This window comes from Zingiber officinale, chromosome 4B (assembly GCF_018446385.1).
Source record: "Zingiber officinale cultivar Zhangliang chromosome 4B, Zo_v1.1, whole genome shotgun sequence".
Classification (NCBI taxonomy): domain Eukaryota; kingdom Viridiplantae; phylum Streptophyta; class Magnoliopsida; order Zingiberales; family Zingiberaceae; genus Zingiber; species Zingiber officinale.
In genome coordinates, this window is record NC_055993.1 from 124,398,705 (window position 1) to 124,422,912 (window position 24,208).

A 24,208-nucleotide genomic window follows, 5' to 3' on the forward strand; every position below is an offset into this window, starting at 1 on the left:
CATGCTCTTACGCTTCCAAACTCTCACGTCGTTCGACCGAGTTATAAGTGAGCAAACCCCTCATGCCAGGTGTCCCACACTCTCAAGCCGATCGATCGAGTTATAAGTGAACTGAGCTCTCATGCTAAATGGATCAAAGATTAAGTCTCGAAGATGCAAGCTATAAGTTAGCACATTTACAGGGCAAGAACTTTAAAGCATAGGACTGGCTTGCATTAAACCAAACTTAGAAAATTTCTACAAAGAGTACTTAGTCTTTACAAAAAAAAAACGGTTGACTAACTTAAAAGAAAAAAGAAAACTAGGCCATATTGTCAACCACATTGTCTTGGAATGTTTCCACGATCTTTGCCCTCTTGATGAATGCTATCAGAACCTCAACTAAAAGATAGGTGCCCTCCTTTAGCTACCGAAGGGTCCTATCAATGCCGTAATCGAACAACCAGAGGGTCCAGTCGGTTAGCATCTGGTTGAAATCCTTGGAGAGAAGGTACTCCACCCTGAAGGTTTCCAACCGGTCGGGCTCCTCCTTCGTGTACTTAGCAAGTTTGGCCTTCAATGATCATAACTCGGCATCTTTTTCGTCGATTACTCTTTTGTGTCCATCGAGCTAGAGTTCATGGCCTGCCTGCTCGGTCGTGTGACCAACTTGCTCTGTGATTAAGGTGACTTCGACTTCCTCAAGTTTTTTGGCCAGAACTTGGGCCTCTTTGTTCTTGATATCTAAATCTTCAATGACCCTAAGTTTTCAAGCATTGGCCAAGTTGATCTTCGCCTCAAAGTTGTGGGCTTGTTTCCTAAGCTTTTCTGGCTCGATAACCTAGTCATGGTTTTTGTCCTTTTCCATAGGCAGAGCCCACTCGGAGTTCAGTAGCTGCTCAGATGTTCTCTCCAAGTTACCCTTAAGCTGAGTAACTTTGGCAGTTAATTTTTCAACTAGAGCTTGCGAAGTGCTTATTTCCCCGACCAAGGCATACAGCAGCTTATTTCATGTTCTAAGTGAACCAGTCTCTAGCATAGAGTCAGACTTTCCATCCAAAACTATATAGATAGAGAAAGAAGTCAATTAAGTCCGACATGGAAAGAACAAAAGTGAAACTGAGAGGAGCTTACCCTAGTAGATTTCTGGTTGAAGCTGTCATCTAGCTCACCAGCGCGGAATGTCCTAGGTGGACCAGTCTCTGGCACAGAGCCAGGCTTTCCACCCAAAACTATATGGATAGAGAAAAAAGTCAATTAAGTCCGACCTAGAAAGAACAAAAGTGAAAACTGGGAGAAGCTTACCCTAGTAGATTTCAGGCTGAAGCTGTCAGCCAGCTCACCTGCTTGAAATGGTCACCACCCTCGCCCTGGCATTTGCCCAGGTCTAGGCCAAGGGCCCCTGTATTCTGATCTTGTGTTTGGAGGAGCACAACCTGACGTCATCTAGATGATGTCAGTCGTTAGTCTACAATTATCAAATTGTTAATAACTATCATTATATGCCTGTGCCGCTAGGATCTGTGTGCTCTGAAGTTGCCTGGACTTGGATAGTGGAGAGGAATGGATAATAGATGTAGGGGCCAATGGGTTGGCCGGTGGGGGCATCAGATAGGAGATTGGTTGCGCTATGGTCACCCCAGTCGGTAGCTTGGACAAAGAAGGAGTTCGATCAGATGATGAGGGAGTTAGTAGATCGGTTATCCTCTTAGGGACTGCGGAGGAAGAACTATCATCCTGTTCTGATGGGGGTCACGAGGCCAATGCGACCGCAGAGGTTTGTGGAAGAGAAGCTTCTGAGCGGGAAGACGCCTCCGACCAGAGTCTTTTTCGGCGTCGACGCTGGATTAGTGGTTCACCGGATGTGGTTGATTCTAACGAATCGACTATGAGCACCATGGAAGGACGCTCGGGAGGCAGCTCGTCGGTGTTAGCTGTGGCGTCGCTGGCTATCACCCAGCTTGCCTCTACTTGGTCGATCTGCTCTCTAGAGGACCCGACTGGCAAAAGCCCACGACTCTCCAACTTGGGCGCTCCCCTAACATTAACTTCGGCATCAGTTACCTTGCCGGAGCCGATAAGCAATGCCTTGAACATGTCTTGGGCTACAAAAAGATAAAAAGAAATTAGTTAGATTCAAAAACGATAGAAGGAAAAAAGGAATTGCTAAAAGAGTAAGACAACCGAGCTCGGATGAGACTCAGCCCGAACATATACAAGACGCCCTCCAACAGAAGCATATATATATGGTATTTGAGACCAGTCAATTGCGTGGCTGCCTGGAGGTAAGTTGGCTCCCATCGGTATCTTTCCAGCCTGAGGGAGTTTGGTAGATCTATCTACTAGCCAATTAAAAAAGTGGGTCGGTCAGGAAATCGGACGTAGAAGTAGTGAGACTTCCAGCCCTTATTGGATGTGGGAATCTTTTAACAATAGATAGCACTCACTCAAGCTTGAAAAAGGAAGATGCCCGGTTCGTATAGTTTAGAATAATAAAAATAGTGGAAAATACGAGGTAGAAGAGGAATCCCATACACACGAAATATTACCACAATTCTGCACAGTAACCTAATGGAATTAGGCACCAACTACGATAACGAGATGTGAAAATACCTACAAACTTCATAAATGAAAGGATGGATAGGAAAGCACAAACCGACATATAGTCGGTCCTTAAAAAGGAAGGAAGCCATGAGTACGATCATAGGCAGAAGGGATTGCGATTTGGTGATCGTCGAGAATGTGATAAGTTATTTTCATTTGGTCCACCTTGTTGTCGTTAAAGTCTGACTCGATGGAGGTATACCCTAGCCTAGGAATAGCTGAAGGTGGAGAGGGAGAATGTGCCATGAGAAAGATGATGAAAATCAAAGATCGAAGGGAGAAAGGAGAAAGAACATACTGGATGATCCCGTCCGGAAGCTGAGTCGAACAGAGGTTGGCTGCGCTGTCGCTGGTGTTGATGGAAAGTTGTTGAGATGCCTGGTTGACCTGGTATCTCCTGGAAAGGTTCCCATGGGTGGATGAGGGGGGGGGGGGGTGATGACGGGAGCGACGAGGCGAGGGCTCTACACACACTCAGACAAGCCGCCCTCACGTTAGAGACGAAGAACCAGGGGAAAAGTCCCTGGATCAGACCCTCCGACGCTTAAGTCAGTTACTTTTTCCCCAGAAGCATAGTAAAAGGACAAAAAGTAAAAGACGAGTGAGTGTACCTGCGTAGAGACAAAACCTCCCTTTTTATATGGCAATGAGTACTTCTGGAGTCTAGCGAGTGTCAGGGAATGTTGGGTGTCAGGATTTGTCTGGCGGTGAATGACACATGACATCTTCTTATAGGCCTAAGGAGGGATCGAGGTGCAATGAGCCCTAGACCGTTAGTATATTCCCTGACATGCGATGATTATTCTCTGACAGGTTGTTACGATTCTCTAGCTCGATTGTCGTGTAGTGTGCGCTTGCCCCGATCTGTTAATCCTGGACTGGATCCTTATACCCGCAGATCTTGACTTGTGTGCACAGACCTGCGTTTCCTGGTGAATTCCCTGACTTATGTTTATCACCCTGTAAGTCCAGATCTGTACGTTCAACCCTCCATTTGCCACTCGATAAATCCCGATAAATCCAGACATGCGCTTGCCGCCCTACCAGTCGAGGCCTTCACTTATCATTTTCTAAGTCTCGTTCCGTACGCACGACCCTGTTCCGTATTTTATCCTGTAAGTCTGGAACTGTATCCTATAAGTCTTAGTCCTCCTGTCCTGACCTATAAGCTTTAGTCCTCCTGTCCTGACCTGTACGTCTTCCTCCTGTCCTGATCTGTATGTCTTGATCCGCCTATCCCGACCTGTAAGCCTTAGTCCACATATCCCAATCTGTACACCTTTGGTCCGCGTATCCTGTTCTGCGAATCTCATCCTGTAAATCCCGACCTGTAAGCCTTAGTCCGCATATCCCAATCTGTACGCATTTGGTCCACGTATCCTGTTCTACGAATCTCGTCCTGTAAATCCCGACCTGTAAGCCTTAGTCCGCATATCCCAATCTGTACGCCTTTGGTCCGCGTATCCTGTTCTATGAATCTCGTCCTATAAATCCCGACCTGTAAACCTTAGTTCGCATATCCCAATCTGTATGCCTTTGGTCCGCGTATCCTGTTCTGCGAATCTCGTCATGTAAATCCCGACGTATAAGCCTTAATCCGCCTATCTCGACTTGTAAGCCTTACCTTCCGCGTCCCTACTCGCCATGTGGGCCTAACCCTTGGACACCACTTATGCTCGACCGGGACCATCCTGTAACTTGGACCTTGAACCCCCACGTAAGCCAGACTCTTGACCCCCACGTAGGCTGAACTTTTGACTCCTACGTAGACTTGACTTCTGATCGCCATGTGGGTTTGACTTCTGACCGCCACGTGAACTTGACTTCTGACCACGTCAGCTATCCTACCCTACTATCATGCACCGTATCACTGGAGAAGGTCGCTGGCGATACACAGAGAGCAAGAAGCAAAGGAGACGAAGACGAAGATGAAGATAGATACAATAACAACGAAGGAAGAAATAAAGGGTTTAAAAACCCTGTTGATGATTGCCTAAAGCCTTATGATCAAGGGCTTGAGAAAAGTGAGGCTTAATCTGGATTATCGAATTTAAAAAGACAGCTATCACATTAGATCCCAATAGTCGCCTATCATATCATATATTCAACGGTAGGAAAAAGCGACACGTGACATCTAATCACATGTGACATTAATGAGAAATGGAAATTATCGGCAGACGTATGATTAAAAAAACATGCTTAGCATGTTTTACATTAATGGAAAGGGATTTGAACAGTTTTCGAGAAATATGGATGACATCAATAACAATTAAAAGGCACTAAGTATGGGTGATTACTCGGGAAAGAGATCATAAAGGAGCTAACAAAGTCGGACTTACAATCTCCTTCGAATAGACTTGAGGGGAAGGCTTATGATACAACGATGAAGATGGACCCCCCAAAGTGGATTAAAGCAGTGAAGACTGGCTGACGTGGCAATCAAAGTCAGCGGTCAAAGTCACAAGATTGGGTGGACAACGAAACAATGGTCTGTGGATGGCCAAGTGGGCCTCTAGAGCCGGTCGGGCAGACCGCCCGAGCGGTCATCCTCATCACTTGCAGTTGAGGTCCAGAGCCAAATACTAAGTTACCCGGCTCACCACCCTGGCCGATCGGACTTTACGTCCGATCAGACATTATGTGTCTCTCCAACAACAGTAAGGCTGAGTTAAGAATAGGGCTCCATTCAGTACGATCGAGCGAGTGACGTTTAGGCCGAGCTGCTCTCGGTCGACCTATAACGGGACCCACATACAGATCTTATCGTATTTTTTTAGAAGTTTATGTCGCCAACAACAGAGAATGTCTAGTAAACAAATAGTACTTTAGAAGCTTCTAGCTAGTTACATTAGAGATTTATGTTCTTGCTTAAGGAAAGGTGTCAGGGACACTTTTCGACTTGTCTTTTCCTAGGGCGCTTTGGAAAATATGTATATGCTTTGGAATGTGTGCATAGATGCTATAGTGGTACTATAAAAGGAGGTCTCCATCCACAGACGGAGGTATGCTATGCTTCATTATTCTATGTGCTCTTGAGTCTTGACTACTGTTCATTTCTACTGAATCGAGGACTGACTTGAGCGTCGGAGGGTCAACGTCGGGGACCCCTTCCCTGGCCTAGCACTAACGCTTTTGGTTTTGCAAAACTATATGGATTTTTTTTTCAATCAACTATAGAATCACGTGTCCAGTTAATCGTCTTCTTAGCTTTCAGATAGCATCAAGTCGAAAGGTGTCAGGGACACTTTTCGACTTGTCTTTTCCTAGGACACTTTGGAAAATGTGCATATGCTTTGGGATATGTGCATAAATGCTACAGTGACACTATAAAAGGAGGTTTCCATCCATAGACGGAGGTATGCTATATTTCATTATTCTACGTGCTCTTGACTACTATTCATTTATACTATTCTTCTCTACTGAATCGAAGACTGATTTGAACATCGGAGGGCCAACGTTGAAAATCTCTTCCTTGACCTAGCACTAACACTTTTGATTTTGCAAAATCACATAGAGTCTTTTTCCAATCAATTAACTATAGAATCACACGATCAGTTAATCATCTTCTTAATTTTCAGATAGCATCAACCCATGTGAATTCTTTTTTAAATAACTAATGTTTCTTAGAGCAAAATATAATATTACTCATTTCAAGATATTTTACATCCTAAAATTTATTCGAATAAACACTATCAACTATGCTAACCCATGGTGCAAATAACTTAACAAGAATGCTAATAAATTAATGCATTCAAGATTAATAATACCTAAGAATACTCTATCGTGCCCACATGCTTATCCATAATTCAATTGACATCTCCTCTTCATGGTTGGCAACTAAAACATGATATAGGTAATATAATGCGGATGGGACAAGTGAAGTCTTTGTTAGAAAATGTGGACACACAAATTTCCATTATTTTGAATAAAACTTAATCGAGATGTCATAATGCCAATAATATGCAAATTTCCGTTATGACATTATGCCAAAATGCCAATAATATTTTCATATATCAAGCATGAGTAAGTAAAATGAAACTAAAATTTAGTATCATCAGAGGTTCTATAGCAAATTACAAACCTGATCTAAGTGATAATTTTTATTTTTTATATTCAAAATTTAATTATAGTATTTTATGATAAGAAGATTTTACTAGTTTGAATTTGAAATGAGATGCGTCTCCCCGGGCTCATCAATTCAAATTATTTTATTATTTTTAATAAAAAATGTATTATGTAATTCTTCCCTCCCTATTTTTATTTTAAAATCACAAAATAGATCGAGCTTCCCACTATCGAACACAGTGACAGCTGTCTTCTCCTTTATTTCCTTTTTCTTTTTTCCCTTCGTTCGTTCTCGCAGCAGAGGAGAGAGCGGAAATGGGGAAGGATTTGTGCGCTGGATCTTCGTTTTTTCTCCTTCTTCTCGTCGTCTTGCTCTCCCCGACGACGTCGGTGTCGCAAGGAGCTGCGCCTCCGGCAGTCGCGGTGGTTCCGGCGACTACCCCGGCCCCCTCTCCCGCTCCCGCGCCATCGCCGGAGTCGTTATGCAACGGCATTCTCCTTTCTTACTTCATCCAGAAACGGCAGAAGATACACCCCATCACCTCCGACCCGGCGGACCAGCCCTACGCCTTCACTGCCGTCGCCACCGTCCTCAACCAAGGCACCGCCGATCTCCTCTCCTGGACGCTCCTCGTCCCCTTCCGCCATCAAGAGCTCATCGTCTCCGTCGGCGGCGGCGTTCTCACAAACGGTTCCACCCTCCCCTACAACACCACCCTCGACGCCAACGTCACCGCCTTCTCCGGCTACCCCAACACTGATTTGAAGACGCCCATCGAGACGGCCAACGACCTGACGCAGATCGAGGCGAAGATCACCATCGTCGGGACTTTCTTCGGCTCGCCGCCCCCGGCGCTGCCTCTGCCCGAATTCCTCGCGCTCGACGACCCGTCCTACAACTGCGATCCGATCCCCGGCGTCAACGACACCACCTCGGTGGATAGATGCTGCCTCCCTAACCCTAATTACGTCCCTCAGCCGATCAACTCGACCGGCTACCTCGAGCGCCGACCTGGCGACCTTACCATCGCCTATGACGTCCTCCAATCCTATAGCAACAGCTATCTTGCCCTCGTCACCATCGAGAACCATAACCCTCTCGGCCGTCTCGACCACTGGGAGCTCACCTGGGAGTGGGCACGCAGCGAGTTTATCTACTCAATGAAGGGCGCCTATCCGACCGTCGTCGACACCTCCGACTGCATCTTCGGCAAGCAATCGCAGTACTACCAGAACCTGGACTTCTCCCAAGTGCTTAGCTGCAAGACCAAACCCACCATCGTCGATCTGACCCCGTGGCAGTACAACGACACCAATCTCGGCCGCATCCCCCACTGCTGCCGCAACGGCACCCTCCTCCCGCCGGAGATGGATCCAGAGCAGTCCTTATCGGCGTTTCAGATGCAGGTGTACAAGACGCCGCCGGACGTCAACCGCTCCATCATATACCCACCGATCAACTGGAACATCTCCGGCACCCTCAACCCGGACTACCAATGCGGTCAGCCGATCAGGGTCAGCCCCACGGTGTTCCCGGACCCGAGCGGCCTCGACTCGGTGAGCCTCGCGCTCGCGAGCTGGCAAGTGGTCTGCAACATCACTCTGCCCAAGGGCGCAAGCCCCAAATGCTGCGTCTCCTTCTCCGCCTTCTACAATGACTCCGTCGTCCCCTGCAACACCTGCGCCTGCGGCTGCTCCGCTAGAAACCGTGGGCAAACCTGCGACACCACCGCACCGGCGATGCTCCTCCCGCCGGAGGCCCTCCTCATGCCGTTCGAAAATCGGACCGCCAAAGCCCTCGCCTGGGCCCAGATCAAGCACTACAACGTGCCCTCCCCCCTGCCCTGCGCCGACTACTGTGGCATCAGTATCAACTGGCACATCCTCACCAACTACGGCAAGGGGTGGTCGGCGAGAGTGACTCTGTTCAACTGGCGCGAAGACCAATTCGCGAACTGGTTCGTGGCCGTTCAAATGGACAAGGCCACCCCGGGCTACGAGCAGATGTACTCCTTCAACGGGACGACATCAGGGAACGACACCATCTTCATGCAGGGCCTGCCCGGACTTGACTACTTGAACGGGGAGGCGAATGGCACAACGGAGAGCGATCCCAGAGTGCCGGGTAAGCAGCAGTCAGTCATCTCGTTCACGAAGAAGCCGACGCCCGGTATTGACATCATCGCCGGCGATGGATTCCCTTCCAAGGTCTACTTCAACGGGGACGAGTGCTCGATCCCGCAGCTGATTCCTGCAAGCTGGGCATCGAGGAGAACTGGAGCTGACCTCTTGAATTTCGGGTCGCTTCTGCTCGCTTCTACTCTTGCGCTCTTGCGGCTGTAAGCACCGTGACTCGCAGATATTCATTGATTCTTTCAGTAATTGCCGCAGCAAATTACGAGTTTGGCGATCAGGTAAAGCATGAAGAAGAGATTGTGATTTTGGATGCACATCCTCCGCCCATGTACCACTTTATGAACCTTCATGATAATGAAATCTCCTTCATTTGGCTCTTGCTCCACTTTGTGCTTTTTTTTTTTCCAGCTTCGTATACTTTTCAGAATAATGCGTAAAAACAAAAGTTAAGAAATCATTAATCTGGAGTTGAATTCAAAATGTAAATTTCTTGAGAAAAGGCAAGTTGTCTTTATGGTGCAACGGCTACGTTAGGAGCCGATCAAGATTACCGGCCCAATTGGACCGTCGCGTATCGCCCTCCGAAACGACAGATTTTGAAACCGACATGACCGTTGGGAAGCACCAGCCGTCCAGAACCGATCATACGGCCATGGCAGGCTAGCCGTTAGCTCCGAAAGGAAAGCATGTGAGGACGGGCGCGTCCCTTCTTATTTTTGTTCTCGATCGTTTTGAATCCTTTCTTGTTTTTCTTCCTTTCCATCCGCTCTCTCGCTCTCTTTCTCTCTCAAATCCCGAAGAGGAGAGAGAGTTAGCGGAGAAGAGGGCGTTAAATTGCCCCCTCGAGGCGCATAATTTGATCAGGGTTTTTGGGCTCCGATTGATTCCTCTCCTCACCTTCGGATCGGAAGTCCGGCGGCTTCTCAGGGCCGGGATTTCGGCGAGGAGGTGGCAGAGAGAATCTGTTTCCAAAAAAGGTCTTATCGAGTCTTTCGCGATAATTTCGTCGGTTCTTGCCTTCGATTGACACCTTAGAAGCGGAAATTTGTGGATCGATTCCTATTTTTTTTTTCTACTATTTCGCCTTTTTAAGGCTAAAGATCTCTCTTTTGGTCGTACTTGTCTTTGCGTTTTACTTGATTGCTGAGTGAGCCATACACATCAGAGGGGCAATGGATGCAGCTGGCGATAGTGAACAAGGCATGCTCAAACCTAAGACTTCTCGAGGTTCTTGTTTAATCTTTGGATCAGCTATTTGAAGAATTTGGTGTTTGAATATTGAATTCGCAGCTGAGGAACAAGAATCTAATTTCTATTCTTTGTTACAGAAATGGGCAGTCGAAGAGCATTGAGGGACATAAAGAACCTGTTGGGGACGCAGCGCGACCCTTCTGCGGTGACAAAGAGGTGTTTGACTGAGTTACTGCATCATGCTTAACCATTCCTTTTGATGCAAATTTTTCAGCATGATCCAATGTTCTCTGTCTGTCTTCTGTAGCAAAAGTAATTTAGATGGAAAAAATCCAGCACTTGTCGCCCGACGACCGATTACAAGGTTAGCACCCACAAAAAGTTCTATTTTACTCTCCTTTCTTCAAAAGATTTCTCGTGTTTTTTTGGTCCTGATTTTTTTTTTGATTGATGGATCGGGTTTCTTTAGGAGATTTGCTGCCTCATTGGCAAACAAATCGCAAGCTCAGAAGCAGGTGATTCTTTTTCAAAGAATGAAACTTGGTAAATCACAGCGTTGTTGCCTAATATATGATTACTAATAAGTTAGTCTTCAGGAGTCCAAGGAAAATTATCAGCAAATTGGGAATGATAGGAAACATACACCAAACGTACAGCCTGATGTGAGTTTGAGTTCCGCAGATATTCGTACAGCTATAGATGTCGATTTGCAGAAATCAGCCATTGGCTTGCCATTGCCTATGGCAGAGGAAATGGTCTGCTCAAACTCATCCCTTAGTCTTGAACAAGTTATTGGTAGCTTACTCAGAGGGCCATTTTGGCACATTGCAGGATAGGTCTGATCACAAAGAGATTGAAATGGAAGACATCATCGTGAATTCGATGTCTGATATCGATAGCTGTGATTGGGATGATCCACTAGCAGTCGTTGATTACGTAGATGACATATACAGATTCTACAGGAATACAGAGGTATTCCTTGTGAGATGATTGACTAGAAGAAACCATTATTGTGAACTGTGATCTCATTCCGAATCTCTTCTTCTTTTGCAGATCCATGAATAAAACTTGTTAGTCATGTCTGCTAATACATTAATCTTGTCTATTGAAATATATCCTGGCTACCATTGGCAATTTGTGAATCATGTCTTCAGTATTTATCTAGCTTCAATTTTTCCTATAAAGATCCATGTTCAATCCAGTGGCAATTACAGGAATGAACTCAAGTTGAAATAATTTTTATAATCTAATCTACATGCATTAGGTGAAGTGTGTCAATGTTTATTTCATCTGCTAGCGTGATATGAACTCTGATCAAATAAATTTCTTCATCTGTGTAAGTAGTTAATGGCCCACTCAAATACAACCAAATTTGTAATCGCAGGATGCAAGTTGTGTGAAACCTGACTACATGTCCAAGCAGTTTGATATCAATGAAAAAATGAGGGCTATTCTCATAGACTGGTTGATAGAGGTACTACATATTAATTATAACACATCGCATGTTTATTAAAATCTTTCTGAATCAATTCTCCCATCTTTACAAACTATACTTATGGTTTCTAAATCTTTCCTCACAGGTGCATTATAAATTTGAGTTAATGGAAGAGACACTCTTTTTGACTATAAACATTATCGATAGATTCTTAGAATGCCAGGCATTAGCAAGGAAAAAACTTCAGCTGGTTGGAGTTACTGCATTGTTTTTGGCTTGCAAGTATGAGGAAGTATCTGTTCCTGTTGTCGAGGACTTGATCTTAATTTCAGACAAAGCTTATACAAGGACTGAAGTGCTTGAAATGGTAATTGTCTCCCTAAGAAACTACGGCGAATATACTTAGTGCTACTAATTGTAGATTATTGTAATGAGTCTTCTCCACCCCCTGCCCTCCTGAGGGTAACTGTCCACATGGCAGGTGCTGGTCACGTGGGCAGCCGCCCTCAGGCGCACACACGGTGTAGTGTAACACCCGTATATATATTAAGAATTTAGTCATTAGATAATTTCTTCACTATGCTAGAAATGGAAAAACAAAACACCTATCAGTATTTGTCTAGATACAAATGGTTTAGGTATGTTACTCTAAACAGAACGCTGTGTTAGTGTGCTTGTGCTAGCCCGTAAAATCTAACCATTTAGTCAAGAGAATTTGGAGCTTGAAACTTAGTTGAACCGACGAATAGCAGGTTTAGCTTTGGTTTTGTGTGATTAGTTAGTAGTCGTTTCCTCAACTCTGTTGTTTGTCAGTTTGGTTTTCTGTTTGGTAAGCGAACCATTTAGCCAAACCATGAGAACTGAAGAATTCGAACAGTTAATGGTGATTTCCTGTTTTCAAACAGGAAAAATATCAGTGTCATTATGGCTAGTTCTTCTCATCTATATGTTTCCTATTAAGCCTAGTCCATAATTTGTTCTACCATTATCCTGTGATCTGTCATTCTGTTTTGCAGGAAAAGTTGATACTTGGAACCTTGCGCTTCAATATGTCCTTTCCAACTCCTTGTGTCTTCATGAAAAGGTTTCTCAAGGCAGCTCAATCTGATCGAAAGGTAACAATTTTTTTAAGAATTACCTACCATGTTTGAAAGAAAAAATTTACGTTTTGCTTACTACACCTAGCAGTTGGAGCTTCTTGCTTACTTCATCATAGAGCTTTCCTTGGTTGAGTACAAGATGCTCAAATTCCGCCCTTCATTGCTGGCTGCTGCAGCAATATACACTGCACACTGTGCTCTCAGGAGGCACAAGGAATGGACAAAAACTTGCGAATTATACACTGCCTATTCAGAGAACCAGCTACTGTGAGTTGCATTCTGCGACTTCTGTTTCCTTCTCTTTCGAAATCTTTATCGTTGCCCTAAAATCTTTCTTGATCACAGCGAATGCTCTATGCTGATGGTGGATTTCCACCTCAAAGCTGGAACTGGAAAGCTCACTGGAGTACATAGAAAATACAGTACTTTGAAGTATGGATGTGCAGCAAAAACAGAAGCTGCTATTTTTCTACTGGAAAACTAATCCTTCTTGCTGATGAGGAATGGTGGCAATCACTAATATTGATTTTTAACATGGCAAGGACCAAACCACGAAGTTGTGGGATTGATTGAAGTAACAACAGTAGCAGGAACATGAGAAAAACATCATGTTTGCATGCAAAAAACAAATTATGTATTAGGTTAGAGTCAACTCAGCTATAAAGTTGTTGTAACCGCTGGTTCACATTTCAACTTTGATGTAATTGTACAAGAATTTTCTTTTCCAGGTGGTTAAGATTAACTTTTTACTGGCTATTTAGCCTTCGAATTCTTCTTGAGATGTCACTTGTACATGAGAAAAGATCATTCGTTTCTCTCTTAATCTTTTCTTTTACCTTTCCCTTCTTGTTTTCTGAACTTTTATAGCTCTTCTTCACCTTCAACAATTTTCTCATAAACGATCGATCTCCCTTTTGTAGTTTTGATTTCAATTTGTTTGTATTAACAAATCTTCCTCTTCTTGGTTTCGGACTTCTGTTGCTTCCCCCAAGCGATTTGTTAACTGAAGAGTTCTTGAGTTTCTATTAGCCTTTCTGATTTTAAAGCTTTAATATAAATCTTCTTCTTGGTTTCTAAAGTTTTATTGATTCTCCAAAGTGATTTGTAACTAACTAATCATTTATTTCTAATCTCACAACAATAATAGAAGGACTAAAACATACATAGGCAATCCTAAACAATTAGGTAGGATCAATATCATTTTGATGACTTCCAAATGAAAAAAAAAACATTTTTATCCAACTAAAAAGCTTAAAATAATAATTATTGAGCTGGTGTTGAGTGGTGTTCTAAGATAGTGCCCTGCACAATGAAATAAACACTACTATTAAAATATCAAATAATTAATCACACCTCTTAACTAATTACCAAATTGTATATTTTTCTTATATTTAACCTTTAAGAATTTAAAATTACATGATCGCTCGCAATCTAAAATAACTTTCACAAAACGCTTAATCATCCTTCAACTAACTAAGCAGCTCACGTGCAAAACATGTGATTAGTTTGATGGATTTTATATTATCTGGAGCGTATTTTGATGATTTTGAACTTTGAAAGGGTACTTTTGAAAAAATATATATGAAGAGCAAAAAGAAAATTTTCCGTTTATTGTGAAAAAGGAGGATATTTCGTCGGCCTATAAATGATTCCCTCTGAGAATGTCTTCTACTCCGAAGGCAGAAGCAGAGCTCACCGATCGCCACAGGCAAGCTCCAACCATGGCGATGGCTTTCAAGATGGTGAATTATCCACGATTTTCTTACTTTTATCCTATAATGTTTCGATTTTGATTCGAAAGGCTGTTTTTTTTTCCGGGGGAAAATAATGGTAGGCGACGGAGGGGATGCGGGTGAAGCAGGAGTGTTTGAGCTCATTCATGGAGATGAAGTGGAAGAAAGTGAGCCGCTACGTGGTGTACAAGATCGACGAGCAGGCACGGGAGGTGATGGTCGACAAGGTCGGCGCCGCCGGCGAGGGCTACGACGGCCTCGCCGCCGCCCTCCCAGCCGACGACTGCCGCTACGCCGTCTTCGACTTCGACTTCGTCTCCCGTGATAACTGCCAGAAGAGCAAGATCTTCTTCATCACCTGGTACTCGTTCGTTCTCTATGATCGCTTTGCTTTTTCCTCGACTCGAATTGATCTATAAATCATTGATCCTTAAGATCAATGGCAGTTGATGAAAACCCTAGACGAATAGGAAAAGGACATTTTTGTGACCCCAAGATAAACATTCAAAAATTTATTCTTCTTCATGACCTGGTAATTTTTTATGTAATTATTTCATATTAAATCCTACATCTATGCCTTCCAGAAGAAAAAAAGGAACTCAAGAGATTGCACTTCTTTTGCTTCATCTGTTTGATCTAAAACTTTTAAGACTAATACCAGTCTTAGAACCCTAAAAAATGTATAAGAGGACATTTTGTGACTGAAAAAAGAAACAAAAAACCATGCATAACTTGATCTGATCTCAATTTCACTCTGCTAAATATGTCCAGAAATCCTCCATTCTCTGTCATCTTTAATCTAGAAACCATCCATGATAAAGATTAGCAGCCATTGAAAGTGCTTTTATCAATCAGCATAAATTTATCTTAAGTTGACTTTGCAATATCTTAAAAGTCTTGAACTTGTTGTTCTGTTCATGATTACCTTAATTCATAGTTTAGAAACCATCCTACTTCTACATCTGCGCCCTAAATCTTAAACATCAAGCACAAATCAGTAAAGTTAAGGGGGCCAACTTCATGGGGAAAAGATGTTCCCTTTAGATCCACTTTGTTCGAGTTTCAAAATGGTAGAGGGAAGCCATTCCACTAACATGAACTTTAATTCCTTAATTTAATAAAAATTAGGAACTTTATGTTTTTTTTTTCCTTTCAAAATCTTGAAATCCTTACTTGTAGTAGAAAGTTGAAGTGTTACAAGCATATTCCTAACTTTTATATTAGGGATTTAGGAGATGATATGAAGAAAGAACCCAAAGGAAGAAAGACCCCAAGTAGCCTTTCTTGTTGCTTAGGATTCTTTGAATGAATAGCTTGATAAAGCAAAGACAATTAAAAAGTCTACACACATATTGACAAGAGCACCCACTTTGTATTAGTTTCTTGGAAGCATCCATCCATCTTAGTAAGCCAAACAAGTAATACGTGGAGATTAGACTTTCCACTATTCATTTTTTCTAAAAGAGAAACCTCTTCTTGCCCTTTTGCTAACCTTGATCTTGATGTACGCCTACACAATCATGCATGCCCATATCTCTTCTACCAATTTTCTTTTTATAATCTGAATTGCATACGTATCAGATTTACATATCAATCAGTTCATGAATCTTAAAGATGTCTGGAAATTGCTTTCTATCAGCACTTCTCACCAATTCTTGACTAGATTTTACTACTGTAGACCTTTTTAAAACACAGAAACCTATTGCGTGTGAGAGATTGAATTTGGATGTTCTTACTGATTCTCAGCCAAGCTTCACTGATCCAATTCACTATTGGTTTTCCATCTAACGAATTGAGTTGGAAATACTGTTTCCTGGTGCATTATTTGATGTTGTCTTGGATTTTAGAACTTGGCATTGTGCTACTTTTGCAGGTCCCCAACCGCATCAAGGATCAGATCAAAGATCTTGTATGCAACCTCAAAACAAGGACTGAGAAGGCTACTGGAAGGGATCCACTATGAGGTGCAAGCAACTGACCCTACAGAGATGGGATTTGATGTGATCCAAGAGAAGGCCAAATGAGCAAGTTGGATTAATAATTGCCAGCATCAGCTGCTGCTCACTGACAAAGTATTCCTAGATCTTGTTTCGTTTAGCTTATCATGTGCTTGAGGCAGTGCATTCTCCCATTCATCTTTGGCATTGCTTGTCTTTAATGTAGTAGTAATGCATTATGAAGTGTTCCTGGAAAGGGAATAATGTTCTTTTATCGAATGCACCAGTTAAGCCGATCTTAAACAGTTGGGACTTGTGTCTTGTTGCTTGGCACCCAAATAACATGTTCGGTTTCTTCGGTGAGCCCAGTCCAGCAACACCATTTCTGGGTTAGATTCAGCTCAATTGACTGAAGGAAAAGCTTCAGCAACACTACTACAAAATGCATAAATATTATGAACTAAACTTGTTTTTAAAGATAAGGATTGTTTGTATTGATTTTATAAGATCTAAGTAAAAAAAAAAGTAGTATATACATGAAATTTAGTTGGATTTACTTGAAACTCTAAGCTAACCTTGATCAAACATTATTATAGTTAGTTTTATTAGTTTACAGGGATCATTTTTTACATAAGAAAACAAGTAACACCCTCTTGTGACTAAAATTAATATTATAAATGACAATTTGCTAAAGGTTGCACAGAAGATTTCATATCGACCCAAAGACATAATATACTATACTATTAACCAAAGAGGGCACTCACTTATATGTTATTTCTGTTCTACCCCTTCCGTCAGCCTCCATTTCTATACGTCATTTTCTAAAGCATCCGAACTACATTTGAACTGTTTTAATTTGAAAGCAATTTTGATGGTTCGGATGCATGCAATGTCAACATCGCTCTCTCTCTCTCACGCACACAGTGCAGGCAAACTTAATCTAAGTCTCTGATTGTAAAAATTTGATGCTCTGTTTTAATTGATGAGATCGTCCCCCCCCCCCCAAAACTAAAAGCCTCTGTAAATGTCTTCATGTGTCCCTCTCGAACGATGTCAAGGGTTTAGAGTTTTGTTTGCCGTCAATACTCTGCTTTCAAAATGAAGCGAGAAGGTGCGGGTGTTTCAGCTCTACTTCTCAATCATTCGCAAAGGTATGTATCATGTGCATGTTCACCTTAGAAACTCATAGGACCTGACTAGGTCAAAATAGCACTACTGTTGGAGATATTTAGAACAATACACGTTTGAATTTGGAAAACCTCCACCCATTTGAATTTGATTGTTAATAATTTAAATTGGTAAAAAATTGTAGGCTTAAGTTAATGTTGGTCAGAAACTACATTGGAACAATGTGTTAGGTCACTTTAAGAGTTTCTTTCGAGCATCCACAATGAAAGCAAGACATCATGGATCTATTATTTTACATGATCAACACATAGCAATGATTAAACAACCCCCCTTTAGTATTTTCTTGGACATACAAGATTTGACCTCCGAGGGTAAAGTGTCTTGGTTAGGCCCTCCAGTGATAGATTAGAGATCTAGAGTTTGAGACTCAGCTGCTATATATTATTGAGAATTTTTCTCTTTAATGGGTAGCGAACCTAAGAATACTGGCTGTCAGAATGGGCCTCCATGTGTACTTCCTCAATTTACCCAGGTGGCTAGTGAGAAACTTTCATGGGGCCGGTCACCCTAGGTTCGATATTACCTGAGATGGTTAATCATTTTTTGGACATACAAGATATGCATCATATCCGTGGTATATTGGTCAATATATTTTAAAATTGAGATTCAACATCTCAAACCTTTAGATTCTCAGGTACAAGTTATAGTTGTGAATTGTAAGCATCAAGTACTAAGTATTTTAGTAAAATTAAATAGTTTGAGAAACTTAATATTTTTTTCATTTTTGTTAGCAAAAAATATATAGCAGAAGATAACTATTCATTTTAGTTTTTTCATGTGTACCAGTTGCCTTCACTATAAGAGACGTGCCCTTGTTGCTTGGTATTGTAGACCGAGGTGCTTCGGTTCCTATGAATTTAACTAAAACATCGGATGACCTCTTTCTTACTTCTTAATAAAAAAGAAGCAACTAGATTAAGAATTGAGGAGTTACTTAAATTTTATGCCAATAAAGTTAAAGTAGATGATGATATTTTATTATTTTACAAATTCTACATTTTATATATATTTGTTTATGTCTTATTTTCTTCTAGTACATATAAGGTTCCTTTAGGCTTTGTAGTTATAGTAGATGATTTTAACAATCTTAGTAGATTCAACAAGGTTGAAGTCGTCCATCAATTTATGCCTCCACAATTATTTAAAATTAGGAACATATTTTTATCAACTCAGACATATGACTCCAACACCATACTCGCTTACCTAAAAGGATTTTTGGTCTTTTGGCTGTGAGTTTACTTTTGATGTTAAATTTTTAATCAATTTTGTAGAAATTTATAAATATGTAACAACACTTGTTATGATGAATCACACATGATTTTTGGAGCATGTTCTAATTTAGAAATCATATAATATTGAAGGAGCGCCAATAAATAAGTGGAAAAATATTCCTTCGCATATTAGTAAGGTGAGGGTCTTGTTCGATTGAGTCTCACATGAAGAAGTAAATATTGAAGACTATCACCTAACTTAGGTTAATATGTTGTTTTTAAGATATATTTTTTAATTTGATATATTATGATTTAACTAATCCCTACCAAATATAAAAATACATTGGTGGAGAACCTTTATTTCATTGATGATATTCCACATCCAATGGAGACATTATAATTAGATGACGCAAAAGTTGGATGCCAAAGTAATAAGGAATGTTGTAAATGCAGCATTCAAGTAAAACGAATCAAGGAGTTAACATTGGAGAACATGCATATGAATGAAATGGTGAAAAAATTACTCAAAATAATAGAAAATAAAGTCATGCAAGCTCAATCAAGTAATTCTATAGTTGATCCTCATCTTAAACCAGTTGCTTTTCAAACAAGGAGTAGGAGAGGACGTGATCGAAGTCACTATGATTACAAGGATACTCCAATTGATAGTCTATTATGTTGGACAAATTGATGTACCCTTAGGTTTTGATGTTTGGACAAATGATTTAAGTTAAGTTTTGCATCTGTATTTGATATGCACTATTGAGTGTGCAAGTGACAAGTGCAAAGGAAAATTCAAGTGTGATCTTGGCAATGATGAAGTCCAAGCATGGGAGTCTTGGCGGTGTAAGTTTAAGCTTGAGGCTTGGTTGTGTAAGTCCGAGTGTGACTTGGCAAGGTGAAGACCTGGAGGTAAGGAGCCTCTTAGCAAAGGAAGACCCGACAACAAGAACAAGGTGGAAGGAAGCTTTTAAAGGCAAGACGTGAAAGATGGGAAAGCATCTGAGTGACACAAGGTTGATGGAGAAGACTAGAAGGTAAGGTCAAGGTTGTGCGGGTTAAGGTGAGTGCGTGAGTGATTGTACTTGAAGTAAAATCCTAAGTTAGAGTTTATCTGTCGACTGGTATATGTTCCATCGATTGGTGGTTAAGAACCAACAAACCCTGAATGGAATTATGAGATTTGTGGTTCTAGGGTTACCAGTCGATGACATAGTCGACTGGAAACCAACATAATACTTTTGTTCACTCAACCCATATGGTTCAGTCGATTGATTCATGTTTGGGCAGTCGACTAGAATCGAGCCATTAGGTTATAACAATCGAATTCCACAGAGGTCAATCAACTGGTGGCAGAAACACGGCTTAGGTGTTTCCTTCTAAGCTCTATATAATGGAGCACAGGGTGGTTGGCTTAGGTGACAAAAATAGACTTAGTTAAAGGCTATTACAATCTCCAAAGCTCTTGGTGTGATTCTTATGTGTGATCAAGAGATTATGATGAGGTTTTTGAACCATGTTAAATCAATGTGTTAGCAGTTGATTGTTTTCTTTCTTGTTTTTAGTATTAGTTTTTGTATTCATATTAGTTCTATATTTTCGTCGTGCACTAATGAATACTTAGGAAGCAAATGATTTTGGCAGTCATCTATTCACACCCCCCTTCTAGTTGGTGATCAAGATCCTAACACATTATGGCTCCAAGTTTTATCTAAGAGGAAGTGGAGCAAGATACAAATATGCGAGCCTGTGAAGGACATCATATTAGAAGAGAGGGTGAAAAAATTGTAAAAGAACCTTATTTATATATAGACAAAGGGAAAGGAAAAAAAATTAATGGAGATGATATAGAATAATAAAGAGACACTGTCATAATTATAGAAGGCAATTTCGAAGAAGAGGCGGAGAAGGAAGCAACTATGATTGCCTAATTTAATAAAATGAGGAAATAAGTCATTACCGTAAGTATGTATTTGCATATATATTAGTTTTAGTTGTTTAATTTAAATTAATAATTAAATGTATTTTATGTTTATGGTCGTAGTTGGTGAAGAAGTAATTTAAGAAGAAAAAATAAGACGAAGATATAACCTATTTGTTTAAAAAAAAATTGAGAACCTAAAGTATGGTAGTCTGAATTTTGAATTATATAGTTTATTTAATTAAGTGACTGTTAGAATGTATACTAAAAGTCTAGTTTTTTTGTATAAATATTTATTTTGAATGAGAATCACATTGATCAAATGTCTGTATTTAGTTAAATGCAGTTATCCATTTAATTTATATTGTAGATAACATGGTGTGTGGTGTCACACAGAAGATCATGTTATCAGTTCCTTACAAATTATAAATAGAAGCTCACAACCAAGATAGATTGGGATAAACCATTGGAATGATTATAGTGTAATTTGGTACTAATTTATCTTGACTATAAAATTACACTAGTACACTATGTGTGTATAGAGTAGGACCATTTGAGGTTGTTCCTTTTATACTGACTGCATAAAAGAACAGAACCTCTGTTATTATGGATGTGTGTACTCTTAATCCCGATATAATAATAAGTACATGTACTTAATATTTATTTCTTTAATTTATCAAAGGGTGAGATTTATTTGTTAAATCAATAGGCCCGATAAGTTGGGAAATAATATTATTTATATTGTGTGTTGTTGATTATAGAAGAAAATTGTGTCCTGTTTATTAGGATGATGATGCCCCCTTGAGGAGCTCATAAGGATTGTCATGTAAACCCTACAGGTAGACTTAGTTCCAACATGACGATGAAGTTGAGTGGTACTACTCTTGGAGCTAGATGTTAATTAAGTGAGTTGTTAGTAACTCATTTAATTAATGAACATTCGATATCTTAAACACAGGGAGATTAACGCACTCATGATAAGAATGAGCCCATAATGTAATATGGAATTGGTGCAATAGTTCAATAATAACTCTTTAGTGGTATGAGTTATTATTGATGAACTTGAGTTGGGTGTTCGAGTCGAACACAGGAAGCTCATGCTCATTAGGAGGCCAAAACCAATTCCTCCTCTAGGTCCCTGTTGTAGCCTCTATGTATAAAGTCTCGCATCCACCTAAGTCATCCTTATGGCCGACCACATCCTTGCTTGATGCCCAAGCAAGAGACCGGCCACCCCTTGCTTGGTGCCCAAGCAAGGGGCTGACCAAGGTGGGTTTAAAAGTGGATTTTTAATTTTTTTTAAATCTTTCTTTTTGTAGTCATCTACAATGTTTTAAAAGAGAGATTTTAAATTTAAAAAAAAAAATTCTTTTTTGAAGCTATCCACATGGTTTTAAAAGAGAGTTTTAAATTTAAAAAATCTTTCCTTTTATAGCCATCTACAATGGTTTAAAAGAGATATTTTATTTTTGTTAAAACTTTCCCTTTTTGTAACCATGATTTAAAAGAGAGGTTTTAATTTTAAAAATCTTCCCTTTTTGTAGCCATCTACAATGTTTAAAAGAGGGATTTTTAATTTTAAAACTTTCCTTTTGTAGCTATCCATAATAGGAAATTTAAAAGAGAGATTTTAGTTGTTGTTAAAATCTTTCCTTTTTAGCCATTACCAAGGATTATAAAAGAGGATAGATGGTGCCTTAGAAATAATAATCATTTACACAATTTCTATTCCTCTTCTATTCTCCTTGTGGTCGACCCCCTCATATTTTTATTCTCCCCTTGCTTTCTCACCTAAGGCCGACGACATCAAGAGGCTTCAACCATCTTGTGGTCAGCGGGTTGCAAGGAACAAAGAAGAACAAGAGGTGGTGTTCCTAGCTTTGATCCCTTGGTGGTTGAAAGTCTTGGAAGAAAGAAGGACTTGGGTGGTTTTTGCATCTTGGTAGATCGTTGCCCACACGACGTCTAAGAGGAGGAGAATAATACAGTAGAAGATCAAGAAGTCTTTAAGATACAAAGAAAGGTATAACTAGTTCATTGTTTCCGTTGTGTACTAATTTATCTTTCCTTTGTATGGATCCTGAAATACCAACACAAGAGGCTAACGATCTTGTGCTTTGATTGAGGTCTCTGTAGTTTAACCTAGGGTTTACTGTAAGGAGTTTAAATATTTAATTTTTTTGAAAGGTTTTGACTAGGAAGTGGTGGATGATCTCATACCCAAGAAGGTCGAGCGCCTCGCCAACGACCTGGAAGTCAATCCCTGAAATAGATATTTAATTAACTTCTGTAATATAATTTAACTTCTGATGAACATATGGGTTGAACTTGGATTAATAATGTTAAGTTTCGTTTGCAATCCAAGTTTAACTTCTGAAATGCACATGGGTTGTTAGGAAAAGTTCTGTGCTTGTACAAATTTTTATATAGGGGAAACAGAACGAAATTCCGAGTAGCACCAACAGTGAAAAGTTAAAATAATTATCTGGTTCTTTACTTTATTTTCCTGATTTATAATAATTGATTTACTTTGTAGTTTTACAACTGAATTAGTTTGAGATGAACCACCTTTTGGTTTAACTATGTATTTCTTCTTACTGGTGTGAATAGCGAGGCTTTTACAAAAGGGAAGTTAATTGATACATATTGTAAAATTCTATTTGGGGAGGGGGGCATCCTTGTTTGTTAGATCATACAACAAATCTATATATTATTCAACATTCTTCACTATAAGAAATGTAAATGATTTGAGAATATATAATATTAAAATATATTTTATTATTTGGTTAATATTGTATGCCTTTGCATATTTATAATCAACAATAAAATCCTTAAGTTTTTCATGTAACAAGTGATAACGACAAATATGGAAGATAAAGGGGTTAGGCCTATTTTTATACCTTTGTCCAATGATAAAACATACTTTCACTTGTTTTCAGTGGACACTAAAACAATAACTTTCAATCATTATAATTCTCTTGCAAGTGATTGTAAATTGAAATATAATTTTGAAGCAGCAGTGAGCATCCAATATTCATGTAAATATTAGTATTATAGTATAAATTCTAGTTGATGTATATTTTTAATTTCTTATTCAACATATAGGTATCAGAGTTAAAATAATATACTCATGAGCAACTTGCTGCTATTCATCTATATTTTGAAAGTCATCATCCCTTGGACAAATAAGTCTCCCTTATAGTAGAATGTTGACAATAAGAAGTTGGGTAAGTAAATGAGAAATAATATGAATATAAAAATTGTATATAAAATATCAAATATTAAATTGCTAATGTTGTTTATATTGTTGAGTGTGACTTCTTTGTGATGCAATACATTCAATATATGCTATATGATCTGAATATAAACTTTAAACAAGGAGACATGAAAAAATTAGAATGAATGCACTAGTATCAATTTTGAAGGTCAGATTATGGAAAACATTAGATTAAGTATACATAATGTTGTAAGAAAAATAGTCGGGTAGAGAATGTAGAGTTATAATTATGTAGAGTGTTATTTTTTTTATATCTTTGTATGTAGTATATCCATAGTGTTTTTATAAAAACAGTCGGGTAGAGAATGTAAAGCTACAATTATGTAGACTGTTGTTACTTTTTTATCTTTGTATATAGTATTGGCTGTTTAATACACAGTGTTATTTATGATATGAGAAGTGTATACTGAATAGTCACAGGAATAACAACA

At 40.0% G+C, this 24,208-nt stretch overlaps 3 protein-coding genes across 4 annotated transcripts; all 3 read left to right on the forward strand.

Annotated features, from left to right (window-relative positions):
* The first annotated feature begins 6,847 nt into the window (after positions 1-6,847).
* LOC121976435 (COBRA-like protein 7) lies at positions 6,848-9,241 on the forward strand. The gene has a single exon (XM_042528592.1). It carries the CDS (start codon positions 6,964-6,966, stop codon positions 8,989-8,991), a length of 2,028 nt encoding a protein of 675 aa, XP_042384526.1. The 5' UTR covers positions 6,848-6,963; the 3' UTR covers positions 8,992-9,241.
* Positions 9,242-9,534: 293 nt separating this feature from the next.
* LOC121976436 (G2/mitotic-specific cyclin-2-like) lies at positions 9,535-13,264 on the forward strand. 2 transcript variants are annotated; one of them, XM_042528593.1, is made up of 12 exons: positions 9,535-9,761; positions 9,950-10,011; positions 10,113-10,191; positions 10,283-10,339; positions 10,445-10,490; positions 10,572-10,730; positions 10,807-10,947; positions 11,360-11,449; positions 11,556-11,777; positions 12,427-12,525; positions 12,596-12,777; positions 12,856-13,264. In XM_042528593.1, the coding sequence occupies exons 2-12, from the start codon at positions 9,957-9,959 to the stop codon at positions 12,992-12,994; spliced, it is 1,269 nt and encodes a 422-aa protein (XP_042384527.1). In that variant the 5' UTR covers positions 9,535-9,761; positions 9,950-9,956; the 3' UTR covers positions 12,995-13,264. The 2 variants fall into 2 exon arrangements, with proteins under 2 accessions (XP_042384527.1, XP_042384528.1); XM_042528594.1 differs by having other exon boundaries at positions 9,536-10,011; positions 12,599-12,777.
* An 856-nt stretch (positions 13,265-14,120) lies between these two features.
* Positions 14,121-16,543, forward strand: LOC121976437 (actin-depolymerizing factor 5-like). The gene is made up of 3 exons (XM_042528595.1): positions 14,121-14,252; positions 14,345-14,604; positions 16,117-16,543. The coding sequence occupies exons 1-3, from the start codon at positions 14,172-14,174 to the stop codon at positions 16,265-16,267; spliced, it is 492 nt and encodes a 163-aa protein (XP_042384529.1). The 5' UTR covers positions 14,121-14,171; the 3' UTR covers positions 16,268-16,543.
* Positions 16,544-24,208: the final 7,665 nt, after the last annotated feature.